The sequence below is a fragment of the Stigmatopora nigra genome, chromosome 20 (assembly GCF_051989575.1).
Source record: "Stigmatopora nigra isolate UIUO_SnigA chromosome 20, RoL_Snig_1.1, whole genome shotgun sequence".
In the NCBI taxonomy this organism is placed as follows: Eukaryota; Metazoa; Chordata; class Actinopteri; order Syngnathiformes; family Syngnathidae; genus Stigmatopora; species Stigmatopora nigra.
Genome location: NC_135527.1, coordinates 7,634,311 through 7,654,940, shown reverse-complemented (window position 1 = coordinate 7,654,940; position 20,630 = coordinate 7,634,311). Strand labels below are relative to the sequence as shown.

Sequence of the window (20,630 nt, the reverse complement as noted above, 5' to 3'; positions counted from 1 at the left end):
AGTTCTAAAATTGATAGAAAACTTTGGTGTCTGATTTTATGCCGGTACCTGTGCCCAGTTGTTGGTGCAAATTACTCAAGGAGTTGATCAAGCTCTTGCAGGGTTTCTTCGGGAGGTTCTTCCAGTTACCGTGCTTCTTTTCCTCAGACCTACCCAAGACAATAACAGCTAAATATTGTGTCTTCGTAGGGGAATGTCAAAACCAATTGGGAAACCCCTAACGTACAAGTAGATGGTGTTGGTGTCCAGATCCACGCAGACAACGTCTGGTGGCGGGTCATAGAGGTCAAAGTAACGAGAGTCCACGCCTACAATGAAAGGACACGGGGCGTTGAGGACCCCTGCGAGTGAGAGTGGGCACAGGGGGATGTAGGGACACTGCCACTGGAAGGGGAAGATAATCTAAGGAAAGAAAAGGGACTGAGTCAAGATGGGATTGCGTGAATCGGGATAAGTGACAACCTACTGACCGCCACCACAGCTTCCGCCACTCCGGTAAGCACCGCCGGTCTGAGAGAGTGCAACAGGATCTTGCTCTCCAATAAGACAAAATGCAGCAAGGTGGCGCAGTTCTCAGAACCCAGATTCATCAAGAGGGTCCCATAGTCTGCACCACTGGCAGGGATAAAGAGGAAGGAGACAGTTTAGGGCCGTCAACGAGTGTCATTGTCACGATTACAGGAAAACACTGTCCCCACCTACCCTGTCCAGCAACTACAAATGACAGTAGAGCAGAGCATCATAAAAGACAATTTGCATCCTGGCTTCCAGCAAGTAAACATGCTTCCAAAAGGAAGATGCTACAGAGCCATAACAGCCAAGACAAAGAGACGCAAGGGCTGTCCCCATACTTAACTTGAATTCTGCACCTAGTTTAACGAAAATGATTTTCTTCTTCCTTTTTAGGGCCAGATATGCAAGTAAGGTGAACATATAATAAAAACAGGGGGGAATGTTGGGGTTATTCTGGGATTTTCTATATTTACATAACTAAAACGTATTTAAATAGTGCTTTGTTGATTGTCAGTTTGAGAGTTACCTGAGGGGTAAAGGTGTAGAAACAGGCTGGGAGAGGTTCAAGGTGTCATGTGCAGAAAGCTTGAGATAAAATAAAGACATCGGTTAAATGTCAGTAAGTTCATTGGAAAGGTGGATTGAGGTGAAGTGGAACGAATGCTCACCTGGACTAAAATTCGAGGCCTTTGCGGTGATGGGAAGGAGACGTTATGCATGAAGTGGGATATGTGCCTATGGGGAGAATGGAAAGTTGGACATTGACAGCAACGGGTGAATCAATATTGAACGGGGGGGAAATAAATTAATACTTTTCAATAGGCAGCAGGTGAGGACCGGAAACGGAAAGCTTATAGAGGAACATGAGGAATTTTCGGAAAGATTCGAAGAAGGGCCAACGGGAGAGGAGGCAGATGCATTTGTTGGCGTTCAGGGGACGGTTGGGGATCATTTTCTTTTCCACGGCGGTAAGCAGGCCCAAGTGGATCTTCTGCTTCTCACTCAGCTGGTCTATCGGGTAAGGCTCGTAGAACTGGATGGCCGAACCGTAGACCTAAATGCAAGACAAAGTTACATTTTTGTGAATGGATACTTTAATCTTTTGAGGTGGGGGTTATCTTCCAAGAGAATGTTGTGAATAGATACCTTTTCACCAGAGCTGATGGTCAACACAAATGTGGAGAAGACGGGTAAAGGGTCTCGGGTGTTTGGCGCCCAACATTCGATTTTGGCGCCCATGGGCAAGCAGAAGAGAGGAACGGACTCTGAGAGTGGGAAGGATTCGTAGTCCTCCTCTGGGTAGCGAAATATGAGACCTGGGGAGGAAAAAAAACAAGAATAAAATGCAAATTGGGGAAAAATTAGCACTTTTCTTGTGCTCTGACTTACCTGCTTTGTAAGTGATGGAGTTGGAAGCTGACACGGATTTCTTATAACATAGAAACACATTTGAGCCCCACTAGAAGACAAAAAAAACATAGTTCCAGTTTATTATATATTTAATATTATACATTTTGCTTAGTTTTTCCCAAGTAGTGACCCACCATGCCACAGTTGAGGTTCTTTTCAACTTTGCAGAAGGTATGTGGCGGTGTCTCGCCCTTACTGGTGACGATGACACAGATATCGGTGACCGCCAGGGTATTCTGGGGCTGGACGGGAGGAGCTCGACGAAAAGTGACAAAGATACGTTGCGAGGTCGCCGAGCTGTTGTTGACGTTAGCGCAACGGCCATACGGCGTGGCCTGGATTACCTCACAGCCTTGGATCAGACGTTCTTTGCCCTCGTACAGCACGCTTAACATAAGGGGTAACGGGTCGTTAGCGCCAGCTGCTAACAGGCCTTTACTTGACTCTCTGTTTAAGATTTACGGTGGTGGATACGTACCCGACGTCGATGAGCGGCGGTTTTCCTCGGCTTCGCTTGTAACAGAGGAAAAGCTCGGGGCTCTTGAGGCTTCCGTGGTTGAGATTAGCGGGCTGTCCGCCGGGGGTGCTGTCGATACAGGTGAAGCCCTCCGGCACGGACTCGCCGGCTGATTTGTTGATGATGGCCAGGTCGGTGATAGGTGCCTTGGGTCCGCTCACCTTGGCCTCGGATAGATCGTGCTCTAACGGTGCTGACTTGTCCGTCAAGCCGGCCACCACAAAGTAGTCGGTTACGCGGTGACCCTTGTCCTCGGTCATGGTTAGACGTACACCTGTAAAAGGTAAAAGGTATTTAGCCAGCTAAAAAAAATTATTTGGACAATTTGTAGCTTGAAGTTGTAGGCTAACGATGATTTACATCAGCTAGTGGAAAAAATATCCTTACAGAGGCTTCTTTGTAATACACCACAACACGAGACAAAGACAAAGTATGCAACCCGGCACAGGAAAATTAGTCGTGTTGACCCGTATCAAAATGATGGTTTTCAAATCGTCAAAAAAATAATAAAGTACAGTCAGTTTTTGAAAGGTCTGTCATATGTTTTGCTAACAAGTATCGACTTAAAGTGTAACGGATGACTAAATTGACCCAATAAACTTCACTGAAGTCATCTCCAAATACGGCATATTTGATTGGCTGTTACATCCGCAACACGGTTCACTTACCATTGAAATCTGGAGTCATGGAAAAATTGTACAACTGCTGAAAACTAGACGGAATACAAAACTCCCGGGGGCCTTCAACGTTCCAGTACTGGCCCTAACTTGTTTGCAAATGTATTAATGAGAGCTCATCGGGATACGGTGACCAAAACGCAAGGTATTTCGTAACGTTTTGATTCGTTATCGGAGCTACATGACCACTTCAGTATGATTTTGAATGGCGGGGAATACAATGAGTTTTCTAGCAAACACCTGCGAGCCCACAATGCAATGGGGGTGTCGCAGGGTGGGCCGACATGGCAGGGAAAGGGGAAGGGAGGGCGTGGAGGTGTTATATTTCCAACGGTTGCTTCCGACCACATAACTAGGTCAATGCTGCTAAAAGGACAGGCAATCCCCAGGCTAGTCGACATTGGCGCGTATCATTGACAAAACAACAACAAAGTATCACTATAATCTTTAGTATGAAAAAAACATGGTTAGAATGTGGGTTGAAATAATTAAAATTCTCCATTACAAAGAAATACTCACATTTTCTTCCCTTTTTAATGCAAAAAATGTTTTTTTTTATTATATAAAAACATTCATATGATTAATTGGGCTGTAATAGTACCGGCATTGATGAAATATTTGCCCTCATTTTGGGAAGCTACTTCTTGGAAATACTAGTATTTGTTTACTGGTGTTATTGTACATTATAGAAATTAATTCATAAAAATAATAATAAAAAATTAAGAGTATTTAAACAGACGATAAATACATTGTAAACCATTGTTTTGGTTATGCCAGTGGCAGCTTAATATGAATATATTTCTAAAAAAAACTATATTTTTATGTAATTCAGGTACCTTTTTTAAACAAAAAAAAGCGGTGTCGCTTGTAGTTGGCCTTCCGGAAAAAAAACCGACTTAAAGGTTACTTGACACATGGTATTACCGGTGTACTTTTCTTCAATACTCGGAAGTACTACAGTATTTGTTGAGTCATGACGATTTTTTCCAATGTATTCTTAACCATAAACAACAAGGAAACCTGTAGAAACAGTATTTGACACGTCGGATTTTAGTAATGTAGTAAAAAGTTCTTATCTGAGAGCGATCGCCGGGGGGTTGGAAAACACCCATAATCGTGCGAAATAAACACAAAAACTCAAACGGAGTTAGAAATATACACTTGTAAAGACTTTATTGTCAAATAATGGAAACTTAAGAAGTATATACTGCACCTGATGCGTCGTAATTGGGCACCATATAGCAAGACGGTGGGTACTTACCGGCTGTTTACAAAGAAGATCGCTGACATGTAGCACTTTTCTGCTTTCGCCCGCCTGTCAAGTTCCGTAGTTCGGGCGCTCTCAACTCGCGATGCTTGTTTACAAGTGAAAGTTCGCCCTGATTTGTTTTTAATGGTTTAACCGTGGCTTTGGCTTGAGTGCGTCGCCGCCATGTTTGTGGTAGTTTAGCTGCTGCGCTTTCAGGGGACGGAACCGCCCAGAGACGCCGAAGACGGACGGACGGACGTACGGAGAAAGCCGAGTGGCCCGAATGGAAGGCTTCGTCAAGCGAGGAAAGGCAGTTTACGCTTGGGAATCCGGTTGTCTTTACAGAATAAAGGATTAAATACATTTTACTGTAGGCAATGTGTATTTCCATTTTTATTCATTTGGGTTTAACTTCATTATTTATGTTCATGTTTGTTTATTGTGTGTTGTTATCTGTACATATTTATGATTTATTTGTTATGTGTTTGTTTGTTATTTGCAGTTTGTAGGAAGTGTTAAATCTTAATCATACTTGAATGACAATAAAAACATTCAATTCAATTTAATGTTATCCATTTCTACATTCAACATTTAAGATTTTTAATGACCACAAAATAAACAATTCAAGTATAACATTTATTTGGTCTTTTTTTATTTCCACAGGTTAAAACATTTGTAATAATCAAGAAATAATAAAAACACAAACATAATAATCTTGACACAGAAAACTAAAAGTTGATTAGGCCCAGCCCAGACTGAGATTTCCATATGTTCTTTAAAACCACATTAAAAATTATATTGGCAGGTCACACAACAACAAAAAATACACAAAAACAAATTTAACAGAGGAAAAATCAGACAAAAAGATGAATTATGGCATCAATCATGTCCAGCTTCACTTTTATTTAAGATCAAATTAGATCAGGGGCTATTGCACAAAAGCATTATAATACAATTGATGCTGGATGCGTAACCATGGCGATGGAGCATCTCTACTGTCACTCAATGACCCTACATTTGTGCAATAACCCACTGGCCTCAATATGGTCTTCTCATATGCTAAAATGGAGATTGTCACGAAAATAAGAAGCACCCAAACAAAATGTTTTAAAAGTCCAGTGGAATGAACAGCTATACTTTTTTTTTTTGCATCATCCTGATGTAGACTTTGTCCGAGGCCGACATTCGAATCCAGTGTGTGACATAGAATCCATGTATAAATATCCCTAACCCCGTCCCAATATATATATATATATATATTTCTATTGTTATACATTTTATTTTGTTTGTGTTTAGCTTAAGCACCTGAAAAAGATTTGCTCCAGTGAAGTTATTGTTATAGTCACATTGAAGTTTTAAACTCTTGAATTTATGGGTTTTTTCCTGCCTGAAACATCTCCACTTTCAAAATAAAAGCACAAATCCTTTGACAATTTAAGTCTAACTTCCATTCGCAGAACGAACCTTAAAATAAAATTCTAATTGGGTTCTGACTCATGTAAATCTGTGACCGGACGTTTGGTCCCCTGGACGTTTGGTAGAACGGATGTTTGGTAAAATTAAAATTGCCGGTAATGGTGAAAAATGTAATTCTGGGGTGTTATGGGAGGGGCTTGACAAATTGCAGCCATAAAATATAATGTTGTGGTGTACAAAATGCTCTTTGTTGCTCAGGAAATCTTTGAATGAGACGGAGCTGTTTTAAAAAGTATTTTAGAATACTAAGTTGATTGTGTAAAAAGGGTCCAAAGTCCATTTGTGTCTAATAATATTCATGTTTTTTTTGTTCCCTCACATTTTTACGGTTGAAAGATTCTTGGTAAGTGAAGGGAGGACTTCAGAAACGGTCATCTCGGAGTTGAGTGGGAGACTTGAAGGGTTTGAGCCCCAGGGTCCCTCGAGGGTGGGCTCGCTCTTTGGTTCCGTCCGGGGGCTTGACGCACGCCGCCCAGTCGATGAGCGGCGAGTCGGCCGGGTTGAGCGGCGCCACGCGAAAAGACGCCAACGTGGGGGAGCCGTTGGCGGAGCACGGCGCCGAACGCGAGGTGGGGAACGGCGCCGAGAAGGGGTCGAAGGGCGACGTGCCGTCCGGGGTGAACGAAGGGTCCGCCCTGAGGGTGAAAGGGTCGCAGGCGGGCGAAGGGAAGGGGTCGCAGTTGCTGAAGGGGTTAGTCGGGGAGGGCCGGTACCCTAGCGGGACGCTGTCCGAGCGCCTGGGGCTCCGGGCCACACCCTGGGTACCGCCACCCGCCGAGATGAAGCTCCAGGCGTCGATGCGGGGCCGTACGGGCGAAGGGCGGGGTCGGGGGATCACGCTGACCTGCAGGCGGCTCCAGGGGGCTGCCTTGGGGTGGAGAGAGTGCGGAGTGGGGGGACTTTCCTCGGGGTCCCGGGTGTCTTGGCACAGGGGAAGGTCCAGGACTAGGGAAGACATAAAGATTTCAACAAAACAACCAGGCAAAGATCAGAGATTGTTTTCAGGACTAACCTAGCTGGGAGCTTAGCAAACTCGGACTGGACCGCCTCCTCTGCCCCGTGGTGCGCTCCGAGGTCTCGGAATCGGGGTTCCCGTTGGCGTTTGGGAAACCAGCCCGCGTTCGGTGCCGAAACCCGGCACCGGGCGGAGGTGGCTTCAGTTCTTGGCAGCGCAAGGTTAGATCCAAAAGTGGTTCGGCTGTGGACAAGGAAATGAGGTCATCCACGAAGTGGGGGTCTTGGACCGGGGGCTTGGAGGGAGAGGTCTCTGGATAGGAGGCGGGGCACTCTTCCAGGGATGGTGGGTTGGTGCGAGGGGGTGCTTTCGGGGAGACGTCCAAGTAGCGACCCAAGCCGATGGATGCCAAGAGGGAGCCGGTCCCTAGTAGGGCCTGGTGGGTGTTCTTCATTAAGCCCAGGGGGCCCCTGTCTGGTCTGGGAGAACCTGCGGGAGAAGACCCTCCTTCTTCACTGCCAGAGTCCCCTTGCTGAAGAGGAAGGCGACGCGAGGAGCCTACCGGAAAGACGAAAGACATTTTATTTGCCATCATACGGTGTTTCGGGAAGAACAGTGAATTTGAAGTGTGCCTACCGTTGTGAGCCAGGGGGAGGTTCGGCGTGGGGGGTCTGTACTCCTCAAAGTCGTCTGCGGATTGGCCGTTTTCACCACAGTGCGATTCTAAAAGCTTGGCTCTCATGGACAAACTGGTGGTGAGAAACCAGAAGGCCCCAGTTAGAGACCCTGAGTGGTCTGGTTTTGCCCCCAGTGTGTAGCTTACCTGTTCTCTTGAGGACTAAGGCGCAGGACTTTGGGGCTTTTGGGACTTTTGGGGCTCTGAGGCCTCCAGTGGGGGCACAACTTGGACTCTCCATTAGAATGCTTCGGAGACGGGACTGGACTCATACCAAATGTCCTGCTGTTGTCACTGGGACTCACTGTGGATAAACGGGAGCATCATTAGGGGTCATTGTTGAGTTGCCGCTCAATGGCACCCTCTGCTGTGGCGAAAGGTATTGCACTTGGGGGTTGTGGTAAGAGTTAAAGGCAGGATGTAGAAAAGTTTTTAGGAAGGTGCACAGGGGAGGACATTTTGGCTTGAAAACAGACAATTGACCCAGAGAGGCAGGAAGCGGGCGGAGTTTATGGGAAGAGGAAACCGCGAGTGAGTGGGTGGGAATCGAATGGACAACACAGAATAAGAGACAAACAATCACCAAGGTAGGGACAGAAGGCAGAAATTGCTTACATTGGATGGCTCGGAAACGGGGGCCAAAAGATGGCGAGGATCCGGAACCCAGATCCGGGGAGTTGCGCCTCTTCTCTAGACCAGGTGATGCCTGTACGGTGATCTTGTGGATGAAATCTGAAAATATGTTAGTATGTAAACACATAAAATGCTTAGTCAAAGTCAGAAAAAGTACGGGGATGACCACAGGGGGGCGCACCTTGCGGCATACTGATCTTCTCGCCATTCTTGCTTTTGAGTTTGTGCTTCTTAAAGGTTCCTTTGCGTTTCTTGACATTGGGTTTCTCCTGGTACTGGTTGAGGTGCAGAATGAGGAGGCTGAGTTCCCGTTCAAAGACGTCCTGCTCCCACTGAGCCAGTTGTTGTTCACGTTGTCGGAGAAACTCCTCATGGGATTTTTGCTCCAGCGCCGCCCGTTTCAGCTCCTCCTCACGACACCGTAACTCCTTATGTAAGACAATCCAGACAACAAACTTTTCATCTGGTTCTTTCAATCCAAAACATGATATATTTAACATAATAGACCCCCAATAAGATGGTGGTACTACTTTATTATGACAAGTGTATACATGGCACTTGCTGAAAGGGTTTTGCTTGCGTTTTGCTTTTGTTTTGATTACGTTTTGCTTGTGTTTACCTTTTCTTTTGCACGTAGCTCATCAAACATATCCTGGATCTCCAGTTTCCAGTCCTCCTGCAAGGAATGGAAGGACTCCTGTGGCATCTCCTCCTTCACCTGTTGCTCCAGTGCCGTTAGCTGAGCCAAGATGGAGCTAAAGTTGGGTCTACGATGGGGGTCCTGGTCCCAGCATTCTGTTGGGCAGTAGAAAATATTCAAATGTACTTACAGTCAGTTGGTTTCACTTCTTTGACACATTTGTATTGGAATCTTCCAGGTTTGAAATGAGGAAGTGCTTTGTGGATTCATACATTGACATTAGAACTGCGTGGGGGTGAATTTGCTTACGCTAATCAGGAAATACTTAGAATTCAGGCACAAAATGGCAGACTCACAGCAGAAAACTCGGCCAGTGAAGGTCACCAAGAGTTTGTTCTCTTATTTTTTTGTTTAACGTGACCCACCTGACATGAGTTGAGCAAAGGGTTCCGGACATGTGGAAGGGATGGGTAGCGTTAGCTTGTTGACAGCAACGCCATAGGCTACAGCTAGCCCGTCTATCCCTTTGTAGGGCGCTTCTCCCGTCAATAGCTCCCACAACAGAACGCCATAACTGTAAGGGCAAACATACCATTAAAATTGTGAAATATCCCTTGGCTCCACCCACCAAAAACCCCAAACAAACCTGAAAACAGAAGCTAATGTCACATAACATGTTCTATTATTAGGGTAATCTTTGTCATTTTGTCAACATGTGCTAGCTAGCACAGCACTATAAGCAATTCTGGTTGTGATGTCACAACCAGAGTTGTTGAAAAAAGTGGGCGTGTCTTGAGGTGATGTGAATACTGCCATGTTTGGGACCCCAGTTACTTTTCTACATGTTGATTTGGGGTCAAAAGGTCAAATGTCAAGCACATAAAATGATATTAATGATTTGGATTTCTATGTTCTATAGTTTAAGAACACCTTTAAGTCAAAAAAACGGACTTAACACCGCCCATAATTGGAATATAAACCCCACTAATTGCACTGCAATTAACATCCAATGTTATTTTTATAGCTTAGCGTAGCCAACAATTCTTTCCACGCTAGCCTCGAATCCAAAGACACACTGTCAATTATCTTTTGTCCGAGCGCCTTGGACGCCAACTCAACATGGAGCATACGACAGGCCTTAACCTTTCTTCTTATTGGCTACTTTAATTACAAGTCATGGAAGAAGAAGAAAAAATGACTCTTTCATTTGCTAGCCTGCTTCTGTTCTGCCTTCATTTTGCAATACTTCTTCAGCAAAATGCAGTTATTAGTAGTACTAAGAAATTCCTTCTAGGTCAGGACAAGATACAATAGGACCATAGAATCCACATGTCTCATAACAATGGACATTCGTCCTCACTGAACACCCAAAAACAATATTAAATCTGACCTCCATACGTCGCTACCCTTGGAAAAGGTGGACGACTTGATGACTTCAGGCGCCATCCAGGCGTAGGTACCCGCCGTGCTCATCTTGGTGGTCTTATGCCACTCCCTAGCCAGGCCGAAGTCCGTAATCTTGAGGGTCAGGGCCTCCATACATTCATTCTCGATGGGTTGAGCCAATAGGACTGCGGGAGAGAAAGAACAATGAAGTCTGTTGGGTTAATTATGTAGTACTATTATATATACATGTATGTATTTAATCACTTTTATATTAAGGCTTCTTCAATTTCATTCCAAGGACTGTTTACTGGACCTTTACCCAATGAATGCAGACCTGGAAGGGCGTTTAAGAAATTGCTGATGTAGAATAATGGCTAACCAACAACCTTAATGATTACTTCCATATTGTTGTTAATTGTGATGGTTTTTTTGCTTCTTTATGGAGTTGTTGTTTGTTTAAATTCCAATGGAGTTTGTTTTGAGTTCCTCTTAATTGTTATTATTGAATACTTGATATGATATGATTAATACAGCTGTTGTTTTTGCTTACATAGTTGTAATAACCTTGTAATTGTTTTGATTTATGGCCTTAAATCATCATGATCATAAGAGATACCAATTTAATTAAATATCAATAATTGAATTAGATGTCTGCCTACATTGTTTGATAATCATATTAAAGTATAGTTATTAATAAACATAACAAGGTCAAACAATCCGGAAAAGCCATCCATGGCGACTTGTGAACTTTATCGCCATGTCAGCACTCATCAACAACGCCACGGCGTGATGAGTCTTGCCCGATGTACCGATAAAAAAGCCAAAAAGGCGACAATGTCTACTGGAACGCCAGCGTGACACGTTTCCGTAGCAACAGAAGCTTGTTTGCTATTGTTTGTTGTGGCGTGGAACGCAGACACCGTCCGGGATTTGCGGGCCACGTGACCCCCGCGGTTATTCGATTCCGGAGATTTCATAACACAATGAGGGCGGCCATTAAAGCGCGAGGTTATACTACGATACTTTCGGGGAACTGTGACGTGATTACCCGCGTAAAAGCCACTTGAGGAAGACCGCCTGACGTCTTATTTTTATTCTCGTGACTTATTTAAGACAATAAAACTAATACATACAGCTAGATTTTAACTAATTATGTTTTTATTTAGTTTAGAAACTATTTTTGCTTCCAAATATATACTTTATAAGTTGTTGAAGTACTTTATAATACAATGACAAGCCTTTTAAGCCACATGCAATCTTTTTTGTTGTTGTTTTTGTTCACTTGTTAGCTCCGCCCACTCCCCTAGTCACCTCGCTCGCGCCCGTAGGCGAGCGAAGCATTCCGGCATGGGCGGGGGCTTTCCCCTTTAGAAGAACGGGAGCTTTGTCCCCCCGAGAGGGGACGCGGCGACAGGCCGACGGACGGCCCAATGACCTCTGACCTGACCGGGAAGGCGGAGCTAAGCGATTTGAGGTCACTGTGATGACTGGTGTTATCAATCTGTTTAACCATAATGAAAAAAATACATAAAAACTTGCTTTGTTTATCTTGTGGCGCTAATAAGTAAAAAAAATGTGCAAAACTATAGTCATCAATGGACAAATTTGGACAAATTTGGACAAATTTGGACAAATTCCTGTAAAGTAGCCCTTTAAGAGTGTCAACATGGCCACTTATTAACAAGTAGTCCTGTCTAAAAATGGCCTTTGTTTCTAATGCGGGTAAATGGGAGATTTCCCAGGATAATTCTCAAAACTTTTAAACTTTACGGCCTTACAAACAAGAAGACCAAACTAAAAATGTCTCTTTTCAACAGCCACATCTGAAGAAGCAAAAAAAAAAACACACTCTAGTTACTCCTTACTTGTTTGCCGCTATATAATTGTCAACTTTGATCTATTTTTAGATTCTACAAAATGATTTTTGAGCTAAAAACACCGAAAAAATGATTAAAAAATGACTATAATTGATTTAAAAGGAGGAAAATCAGGAAATAAGTATATAAGTAAGTAATATACATCTATACTCTCTGATCAACATAGCCCAAAAAAATCTGCTTCCAACAGGAAAGCACTACAGAGCCATAACAGCCAAGACAAGTCCAGTTTCTTTCCAAGGGCTGTCACCATACTTAACTTAAATTCTGCACCTAGTTTAACGAAAATTATATTATTCTTCCTTTTTCAGGCCAGAAATGCAAGTAAGGTGAACATATAATAAAAACATTGGGGTTATTATGGGATACTATTATATATAAGTGCATTTAATCATTATATGTATACATTAATATCCTCGATTTGATGCCTTTAACTGACAGGAGATGAATTCAGTCTTAGATGAACCTGATTAATGCCTCCCTTATATTGTTTTACATTATCTTATATTAAAAACAACTAAAAATAAACCAAAAAAATCCTAAAACAAAAAGTCTACACTCATAATTCACATTCCCGGACCTCACAAAATGATTCTGTGGACCAGATTTAGCCCCCGGGCCACAACTTTGACATCCATTAGGTAGTCAAAGGTGAAGCAGCCATGTTTTTTGTAAAAAGAAGCACTTAAAATGGCTACTTCAACCCGAAAGGCTTAAATATTAACACACGCCTAAGCAAACGCACAAAGTGAGCCGGTGTATACGCGCGGTATGCGGGTGATGTTCACAATCTACTGAATAAAAAACATGGTGTACATTGTTGTATTTAAACTAAATAAATAAGACTTGATGTATATATTTGCTAGTTTTATCCACTCTCTCTCTCTCTTTCTCTTCTTTTTAAAGCGAGTAAATAACATGTCATTTAGAAAATGGAGTGGCGAGGCAGTGGAAACAAACATGCAATTTAATCCAAGTCAGTCTTAAAATAAGTCAGCTAAACTCCCCCTGAAGATAGTCAACCCATTTTTTTGGTATTTATTTGGGAAATAACCAAAGCAGAATAGTTTGATTGCCATTTTAGAAGGATTTTTTTGGGGGTGCCGTTGTTAACCTGATTGGAGTTTGCTCTAAAATGGCAATGGTAGAAAAGAAGAAGTGCTTTTAGGGAACTGGTTGCGGGTTTACGTAATCTAGGAGCGATCAAAATATGCCAGAAAGGTCCGCGGGGGTGCTGGTTATTCATTCTGGCACACTAGGATCACCTTTTCGGGAATATGGCGCCTTCTGAATGTCATTAGCCAATCGTAGACTGTTGCTAGGACCAATTTGGACACTACTGGGGGTGCCGTGTCTTTGGGAAATAACAATTTGAAGGGATATGGTGGTAGTTTTAGACGTGTAGCGGCCTGTTGCAAACATAGGGGCGAAGTGATGCTATCTTAAACAGGGAGTGTTGGAAATTTACGACTCTGGTGGACCTCCATCTTTGTTTCTGGGTGGACGGGTCGCGTTGCCGAGAATCTGTGCTCGATTCCGAGCTAAGGCTGGCGTTATTGAGGAATGATAATAGTGAGATGGCATGGAAAGTTTAAGCTAGCTCAATTTTGGGTTTGTGGTTGTAAATTGACCTTTCCCGTACGCCCCCTAGTGGTTAATTATGAATAGGAGAGTGTAGAACCTACTGTTATTGGACTTGAGGTCCCGATGGATGACAGGAACGATAGCCTCACTGTGAAGATAAAGCATCCCACGAGCGATTTGGACAGCCCAGTTGACCAAGACGTGAGGCGGGATCCGGCGTCCGGCTAGCGCCCGACTCAAGGCCCCGCCTGATGCGTACTCCATGATTAAACACAAATTAGGCTCTTGTAGGCATACACCTTTCAAGGCGATGATGTTGGGATGGGTTAGCATAGCGAAAAGCCGCGCTTCTTGCCGGACGTTCTGCGCCGTCACGCTGATGTCCTCATCCGGGTCTTGGCGGGCGGCTTTGACCGCCACTAGGGCGCCTCGCCAAGTCCCGCGGTAGACCTTCCCGAAGCCGCCTACCCCGATAACCTCCTGTAGGCTAAGTTCTCGGAAGTTGACTACGGCCGGTTCCAGTTGGCCCACCATGGCGGAGATCTCCGAACCCACCATGGCGGGTCCTAGCTGGCCCACCACCGCCGCCGCCGCCGCCACGGCGGGAAGTTTCCCATATCCGGCGGGTTTAAAGGAGCCATAGTTGGATGGGAAGATGCCTACCTTGTTATTAACCTTCCCCGCCCACCAACCCTCGTCACCAGAGATCTCCGAGTCCAGGGATAAGACCTCCACCAGGTCCCCCTTTCGTAGGGTGAGCTCGTCTTTACAAGACGCCTCATAATCGAAAAGCGCCGTCCAAACCGGGTTGGCGAAACTTCCTTTCTGCGAAGCGTCCAAGTTTTTCCAGCCGGATAAAGGGCCGCCACGGCTGAATATGTTCTTTAGCGGCTCCATGGGGTCTCCGCCGCGTCTCTTTGCCGGGAATCGGACGCCGCGCCCCGAGGGCTTGAAAACGAAGTACAAAGGGGCACTTGATGGCGCCTCGCTCCCTTTCCCGCGAGTCTCCCGGGTTCATCGGGGACGAGGCGAGCGTCGGATAGGGTCGATACGCTTGGGAATGGATGCTGGATTTAGACTTGGACGCCCGGGGTAGCCGGAAGACTCACCCGCCGGTTTACGGGGGCGACAATTGGGGTCATTCTTGCCCCGAGGGTTCAAGTCATGTGATAGAATGTCGCTTGACCGTATTTCATATGTTAGGGAAGTCCAAAATATACTAATAAATGGCTGAAATGGTCCTTTAAGAAAAATGGATGCTGTTATAATGTGGATTTTTCAATTATAACCACAAAAAGTGAAGAAAAATGCTTAAAGACTACTAATTAAGTGACCAAAAAATGATGCTCATAGTCATTTTTGATTGGACTATGAAGACAACAACTAGTGGACAGTCCTTGGATGGACAGAAAATGCTTCCTGCCTGGACTTTGAATGCAGTTTTTTAAGTATATTTAGCCATGAAGTGGCTGGTGTGGGCCAGCCAGCACAAAGCAGGAAGCAAAGAGGAGTGCAGAGAAGAATAGCAGGAAAGGGAGCCAGCATTCACTTGAGCCGGCCCACTGTTTTTTAGCACAACTTTCAGGTGGGACCACTGCGCATTTCCCCCTTTCAAAACTCAGATCCAACAAGAAAAAGTAGTCAACGTGGAAGGGAAAAGTCCCCAAAATGACACAAGAGTAAACGATTGTTCCAAAAACAACATGCCGGCCCTTATCTTTGCAAAATAGTGGACCTCATCCTCCTCATCATCATCATCATCCTCGTCCTCCTCCTCTTCACTGCGTTCGGTTCCGAGTGGTGTAGATCGGAAGATCCGATCCGGTTGGGTTTGTAACAACGAGAGACAAGAAGGGAATTATCCGGATTAAAAAGAAGGAGAATCCCATCTAGATCGGAGTGTTAGATCCCGTTTTGATCGCGTCGTGCAAGTCCAAGTAACTTCTACGTCCGTTCACTGGAGGGTGGGGGAGACGCAACTTTTTTTTCTTCCCTTCAGCGACCGGACGTCAGGTGACAGGACACGATCAAGTTGGAAGAGGTTAACTAAAAATGCATCCGGCAAGACCCTACAAAATAAAACGGGTAAAAGAAGTGGTGGTTGTGCGGGGTTTTATGGGAGATTATTTCAATAAGGGATTGATAATTGTCAAAATTATGAAGAATATCGTTAAAATATGACAAAGATGATTACAATTATTAAAAATATTGATGAAATATGACAAAAATGATTACAATTATGAAAGATATTGATACAATGTGACAAAAAATGATTACAATTTTGAAAAATATCCATAAAATATGACTAAACTGATTCCAATTAAGAAAAATATCACAAAAATGATTCCAATTAAGAAAAATATCGATCAAATAAGACAAAAATGATTCCAATTATGAAAAATATTGACAAAATATGACAAAAGTGATTCCAATTCTGAAAAATATTAATAAAATATTACCAAAAACGTATTTTTAGTCGAATTGGAGTTGAAATAAACAACAATAATATATAATAAACAATATATTATAACCAATGGGTACCCTTATGTTTTGCTCCTTTAACATAACACAAACTACTTATTTTTATTCCACTTTTGGCTTAAATTAAACATGTTATTCTACATGTGAAATCCAAAATAATGAGTCAATGTTTGAAACATGAACATTTATTCCATACAAAATGAAAACAATGTTAAAACGTTCACAATGCAACTTCCTTTGCCTATTTGAAAACATTTAACATGGACAGAAAGGGGAACCTCGTGTCTACTTTCAATGTCGCCATTAAAAGTAATCTTAAGAAAGAAGAAAAACAAAAAAAGTGGGGGCCGAGGGGGTGGGGGTTGTTATTGAGCAACAAAAGAAAAAAATTCAAGAAATAAACCTGGCCTAAATAGAAAATATCTGTCAGAATAGACTTAAAAACAAAGCCATAATTGTTGTTGTTTTTTTTCCACAAACTGTCTTCTCTGATATGGCCTTTGGAAGCTGTAATTTTTTTTGGGGGGGAGAAAGGGATAAAAACATGAATTAAAAAGAGAACCAAAAAAAGATGAGTGAGAGAAACTGAAAAAAAAGGAACACAAACTCCAAAGAAACTGAAAAAAAAGACATTTTTTTTGAACAATAATGAAAAGTGAACCCCTTAAAAATATCCTGGTAGGATTCTCATCTACAGTGAAATAAAATCTGCACTTTTTAAAAAGAGAAACACAAAATGAAACGCAATATACAACCGGCTTCCTTTTTCTCGGCGTCTCTGTTGGACGAAGAGTCTTTTTTGCTCCTCCGCCACGAGAGCAAGTTAGCAAAAAAAGTTTGCGTATGTGCGTGTATTTTGTATGTAAATGTGTGCGCCTGTGTGTTTTGAGAGAAGGGGGGGCAAAAAAAGATGGCGGTTAAGAGTCATAGTCTTCCTCGTCGTAGTCCTCGTTCGGGGGAGGCGGAGTCGGGAGAGCGGCGTTCGTCAGGGAGGGTTGCGAGGAGGTCAACGGTCCTCGGGGTAGAGTCGGAGCTACGTCACCCCCCGGGACCGTGTCGCCCGCGTTTGTGTGCTTGGGGTCCGCGTGGACGCTTAGAGGACAAAAGACAGGATTTGTTTCCAGCTGGGCTTCCTAAAGTATAATTTTTAAAGGGGGTACCTGCGGAATTTCCAGCGTGCCTGCAGATTTGTGCTGGACTGAGATCCGTCCTCTTCGTCCACGTCTGTTTCGCTGTCCTCGGAGTCGTCCTTTTTTACCCCCGGATGAAAAAAGAAAAAAAAAAGTTAAAAAAACGGAGATGGAGCAAAGGATCATGGGTAAATGACTAGGCACCTCTCGTTCCGACTCGGTTCCGGACAACTTTTTGTCCTTGGCTTTGGAGCCCGCCCCTCCGTTCTTGTGTACGGAACCCGTCTTTCGGCCCCTGGAGAAGAAGCAGAAGAAGAACCGAGTGGTTAGCGTAGAAAAACGTAATGGGTTATTGCGCTCGGACGTTTGGTAGAATGGACGTTTGGTCGCTGGTCTTTTGGTAGTAGTAAGTACTGTTTAATATCCAAGTACTGTTTAATATCCAAGTACTGTTTAATATCCAAGTACTGTTTATTATCCAAGTACTGTTTAATATCCAAGTACTGTTTAATATCCAAGTGCTGTTTAATATCCAAGTACTGTTAAATATCTAAGTACTGTTTAATATCTAAGTACTGTTGAAACCAGCTCTCAAAATGATATTCATGAGAGTTTAATATCTAAATATCTACTGTTTTTGACAGTACTTAGATATTGAACAGTACTTAGACATTAAACAGTACTTAGATATTAAACTCTCTCTCTCTCATGAATACAATTTTGAGAGCTGGCTTCAACAGTAAACTCTCTGTCACCATTTGACCGTAGACCAAACGCCCGGCGACCAAACGTCTGGTCACGGTCCCTACCTGCGCGGCACTTTTTCCCCCGCAGCCTCGCTGTGGTTCTCGTCCCCTTCGCCTTGCATATCGGGGACCGTTGCCACCAGGTCTTTCAAGAAATCAAACTGCTGCTCCAGCTCGATGCATTGCTTTCTAGCATCCACACACACAAACATGATTTGTATTTAGATGCAATGCAACTTTGTATCTTTCAAAGAGAACTCACAAATGTGACGTGGTCATAGTTTTGGCATTCTTGGACTGAGTGACATGACAAGCCTTGGTAAGCAGTGACTCCAAGAAAAGTTCCAGAGCTCTCGCTGATGTCGTTGTAAAGGACGAAATTTTTCCTTTGAGGGTGATGATGTTTCTCTCAAAATGTTTGATCATAGCCAAATTCAATGTTACTTTTCCTTTTGATAATAAGGATACAAATAATAACAGGTACTGCTGCAGCCACTTTGCCTATTTCTTCATCAGTCTGCATAATCTTCTTAATCCGTGCCTGGAAAGAATTTAAAAAACAACAACAACATAGCAATGAAGGACTCTTCTCGATGTTAACTGTCAACAAATGCTTCAAAGCAGCTAGCTATGCTAAAAACAATGCAAAATAGTAGTAAGCTAAGACTGGTTTATATGACATTATTAGCCTTGTATTCATAAGTTTCAATACCCCCAATAAAACATATATAATAAGAGAGTCAGTTTGAATGCAGTTATGGAGTCATCGAAATTATGATGATTATAATTTAAGGTATTTTAGCTCATGTTAGCTAGACGGGACACCGGCGTCGGCGAAGCATCACACTTACGGGTGGAAATCTGGCGTTGTATTTTTTCTTTTTGCTCGGCATTGTCGAACAGATCCGGTGGCTGAAGAACAGAAACACAGAAAAACAAAAAAAGGAAATATCACTCCGGCGTAATGTAACAGTCCACCGGCAAAGCAGACGCTAAAATAGCGGCACGACCGTCCCGGCCGGGCTAAGCACTTAGCTTAGCACGTTAGCACGTTAGCACATCGTCGTCACTCCACTGCTACTTCCTCTGTTTGTTGGCTGCCGGGTCCTAAAGCCCGACGTTTTACTTATTGGTCCATTTCGAGCTTTTGTTTGACTTGAAATTGATTCAGAAAGACGATTAAACAGTTACTGGACTTCATTTTAATTCAATATACATGTTTTTAATACTGGAAATGAGATGTTAAAAGTGGGAAGAATGTTAATCTTCCCTCAAACATGTCCAATTGAGTCTTTTAACATCGACTAAAATAACCATAATAATAACATCAACCTTAAACAAACTTCCTTCTTTCAGCATTCTTCGACCGTCTCAATAACCGAGTAGCGCCGTCTTGCGGACGGAGTTCGACATTGAGTTAAACTAATTTATGTTTACGTTGTTTACGTTGCTGCTAGTTCACCACTTTAGACCAAAAAGGTAAGAAATCACACTCCGCAATCATCTTCTATTCGTATTATGATTACGCTCCAGACCTTACAGGACCCAAATATTAACGCGTCTTAAGTTATTTCCGGACAAACGAATGTTTTGACGAGAGCTAGTGTCGCTAATATGGTGACGCAGCAGTCAATTTATTTGGGTTAAATCCACCGATCTAAACTTTATTTTTTTTAAAAGTTGTAAACATTGGGAAAACTGCGCATGTAGCATTTCGCTCTTTATTTTTCCCCAACATAAGTAAGTCCTCAATGCAATAATAGGGGTGGTGTCTCTTTAAATAATGCTGAATTATCCATTTTTTATAGACGCAACTCTATCATCATGGAGGAGAACAAGGCCCGGACATCTGAGCCATTTGAAAGCAACCCCCCATCCTCATTTGCAGCCGAAACATTTGCCGCCGAGGCTTTAGCGGCGGACATGGACCCCTGGATCAAGTTCGAAACCAGTAAAACCCCCAGGTCGGAGTTCGACGCCTGGCTGAAGACCAACCGTCCTTCCCGGGTGAGCAGATACGGCGACGACGATCACGGCGTCGTGGGTTGGATCGTCGTGTACGGCCCGGGTTACAGTCACTGGGACAAAGACAAGGACGTGGACGCTCTCCAGGAAAACTGGGAGAAACTAGTAGCCAGCGGGCAACCTATCAACTTCCAGAAAATCAAGGAGCTGGCCTTGAACCACAACGTCCTTTCGGGAAAATGGCTCATGCACTTGGACACGGGTTTCAAAGTGGATCGCGCCTGGGAGTGCGTGGCCCGGGCCGTGGTGGACGGCGCCATCTCCTGCGCCAAAGTCAGCCCGTACGCCAGCGGCGGCGAAGACAAACATGTCATCTGCGTCTATAACCAGGACTTCACCGATGAGGGTCAAGTGGTCCAACTGGACGCCGATATTCGAGCCTCGGGGGTTAAATGCCCCATGTCCTACAAACCCGATGTGTATACGTATATAGGAATCTATCGGAAGAACCGATGGAAGCTTTGCCCCACTATCTACGAGAGTAAATTCCACCTGGCGACAAGACAATCGCATATCGTCAACAAAGTCACCAACATGGACGTCACTACGCTCAGTGAAGTGGATCAGTAGATTTTACTATTATATCATTGGACAAAGTGTTTTGCTCTGAGAACAATGCTTAATAAAGATATTTGAAGATTTAAAGGTGCAGTTT

At 43.6% G+C, this 20,630-nt stretch overlaps 4 protein-coding genes across 4 annotated transcripts in view; 1 reads left to right on the top strand and 3 right to left on the bottom strand.

Annotated features, from left to right (window-relative positions):
* Positions 1 to 4,670, bottom strand: part of dennd4c (DENN/MADD domain containing 4C) — a 12,990-nt gene extending 8,320 nt beyond the window's left edge. The window contains exons 1-11 of the mRNA XM_077742016.1: positions 4,379 to 4,670; positions 2,402 to 2,714; positions 2,058 to 2,310; positions 1,903 to 1,972; positions 1,660 to 1,829; positions 1,326 to 1,567; positions 1,182 to 1,248; positions 1,040 to 1,098; positions 471 to 615; positions 227 to 402; positions 49 to 149 (exon numbers count right to left, since the gene is read on the bottom strand). Of these exons, the coding sequence (XP_077598142.1) occupies positions 49 to 149; positions 227 to 402; positions 471 to 615; positions 1,040 to 1,098; positions 1,182 to 1,248; positions 1,326 to 1,567; positions 1,660 to 1,829; positions 1,903 to 1,972; positions 2,058 to 2,310; positions 2,402 to 2,700 (1,582 nt within the window). The 5' untranslated portion in view covers positions 2,701 to 2,714; positions 4,379 to 4,670. The remainder of the gene's footprint in view (positions 1 to 48; positions 150 to 226; positions 403 to 470; positions 616 to 1,039; positions 1,099 to 1,181; positions 1,249 to 1,325; positions 1,568 to 1,659; positions 1,830 to 1,902; positions 1,973 to 2,057; positions 2,311 to 2,401; positions 2,715 to 4,378) is intronic.
* Positions 4,671 to 5,029: 359 nt separating this feature from the next.
* On the bottom strand, positions 5,030 to 15,614 carry LOC144213789 (mitogen-activated protein kinase kinase kinase 11). The gene is made up of 10 exons (XM_077742435.1): positions 13,695 to 15,614; positions 10,137 to 10,317; positions 9,172 to 9,320; positions 8,726 to 8,901; positions 8,288 to 8,534; positions 8,089 to 8,205; positions 7,621 to 7,777; positions 7,434 to 7,546; positions 6,855 to 7,355; positions 5,030 to 6,787 (listed from the first exon to the last, which is right to left on the bottom strand). The coding sequence occupies exons 1-10, from the start codon at positions 14,488 to 14,490 to the stop codon at positions 6,204 to 6,206; spliced, it is 3,021 nt and encodes a 1,006-aa protein (XP_077598561.1). The 5' UTR covers positions 14,491 to 15,614; the 3' UTR covers positions 5,030 to 6,203.
* Positions 15,615 to 16,241: 627 nt separating this feature from the next.
* On the bottom strand, positions 16,242 to 19,281 carry drap1 (DR1-associated protein 1 (negative cofactor 2 alpha)). The gene is made up of 7 exons (XM_077742116.1): positions 18,802 to 19,281; positions 18,419 to 18,491; positions 18,213 to 18,306; positions 18,014 to 18,139; positions 17,409 to 17,499; positions 17,235 to 17,323; positions 16,242 to 17,166 (listed from the first exon to the last, which is right to left on the bottom strand). Exons 1-7 carry the CDS (start codon positions 18,841 to 18,843, stop codon positions 16,992 to 16,994), a joined length of 690 nt encoding a protein of 229 aa, XP_077598242.1. The 5' UTR covers positions 18,844 to 19,281; the 3' UTR covers positions 16,242 to 16,991.
* On the top strand, positions 18,794 to 20,620 carry c20h11orf68 (chromosome 20 C11orf68 homolog). Its single transcript, XM_077742115.1, has 2 exons — positions 18,794 to 19,429; positions 19,759 to 20,620. Exons 1-2 carry the CDS (start codon positions 19,380 to 19,382, stop codon positions 20,543 to 20,545), a joined length of 837 nt encoding a protein of 278 aa, XP_077598241.1. The 5' UTR covers positions 18,794 to 19,379; the 3' UTR covers positions 20,546 to 20,620.
* The last annotated feature ends 10 nt before the right edge of the window (positions 20,621 to 20,630 follow it).

What these genes read in the sequence shown, in the direction of transcription:
- c20h11orf68 (XM_077742115.1), top strand. Translation starts at nt 19,380, where the DNA reads ATGTTTACGTTGTTTACGTTGCTGCTAGTTCACCACTTTAGACCAAAA. An exon ending in CACCACTTTAGACCAAAAAG is followed by an intron (nt 19,430 to 19,758) that starts GTAAGAAATCAC and finishes CATTTTTTATAG; the next exon opens with ACGCAACTCTATCATCATGG.
- LOC144213789 (XM_077742435.1), bottom strand. Translation starts at nt 14,490, where the DNA reads ATGGAGCCGCTAAAGAACATATTCAGCCGTGGCGGCCCTTTATCCGGC. An exon ending in AGCTACGTGCAAAAGAAAAG is followed by an intron (nt 8,535 to 8,725) that starts GTAAACACAAGC and finishes GTCTTACATAAG; the next exon opens with GAGTTACGGTGTCGTGAGGA. An exon ending in CCTCCCCCTGGCTCACAACG is followed by an intron (nt 7,356 to 7,433) that starts GTAGGCACACTT and finishes TCTTTCCGGTAG; the next exon opens with GCTCCTCGCGTCGCCTTCCT.
- drap1 (XM_077742116.1), bottom strand. Translation starts at nt 18,843, where the DNA reads ATGCCGAGCAAAAAGAAAAAATACAACGCCAGATTTCCACCC. An exon ending in ACTATGACCACGTCACATTT is followed by an intron (nt 18,140 to 18,212) that starts GTGAGTTCTCTT and finishes TGTGGATGCTAG; the next exon opens with AAAGCAATGCATCGAGCTGG. An exon ending in GAACCGAGTCGGAACGAGAG is followed by an intron (nt 17,324 to 17,408) that starts GTGCCTAGTCAT and finishes GGGGTAAAAAAG; the next exon opens with GACGACTCCGAGGACAGCGA.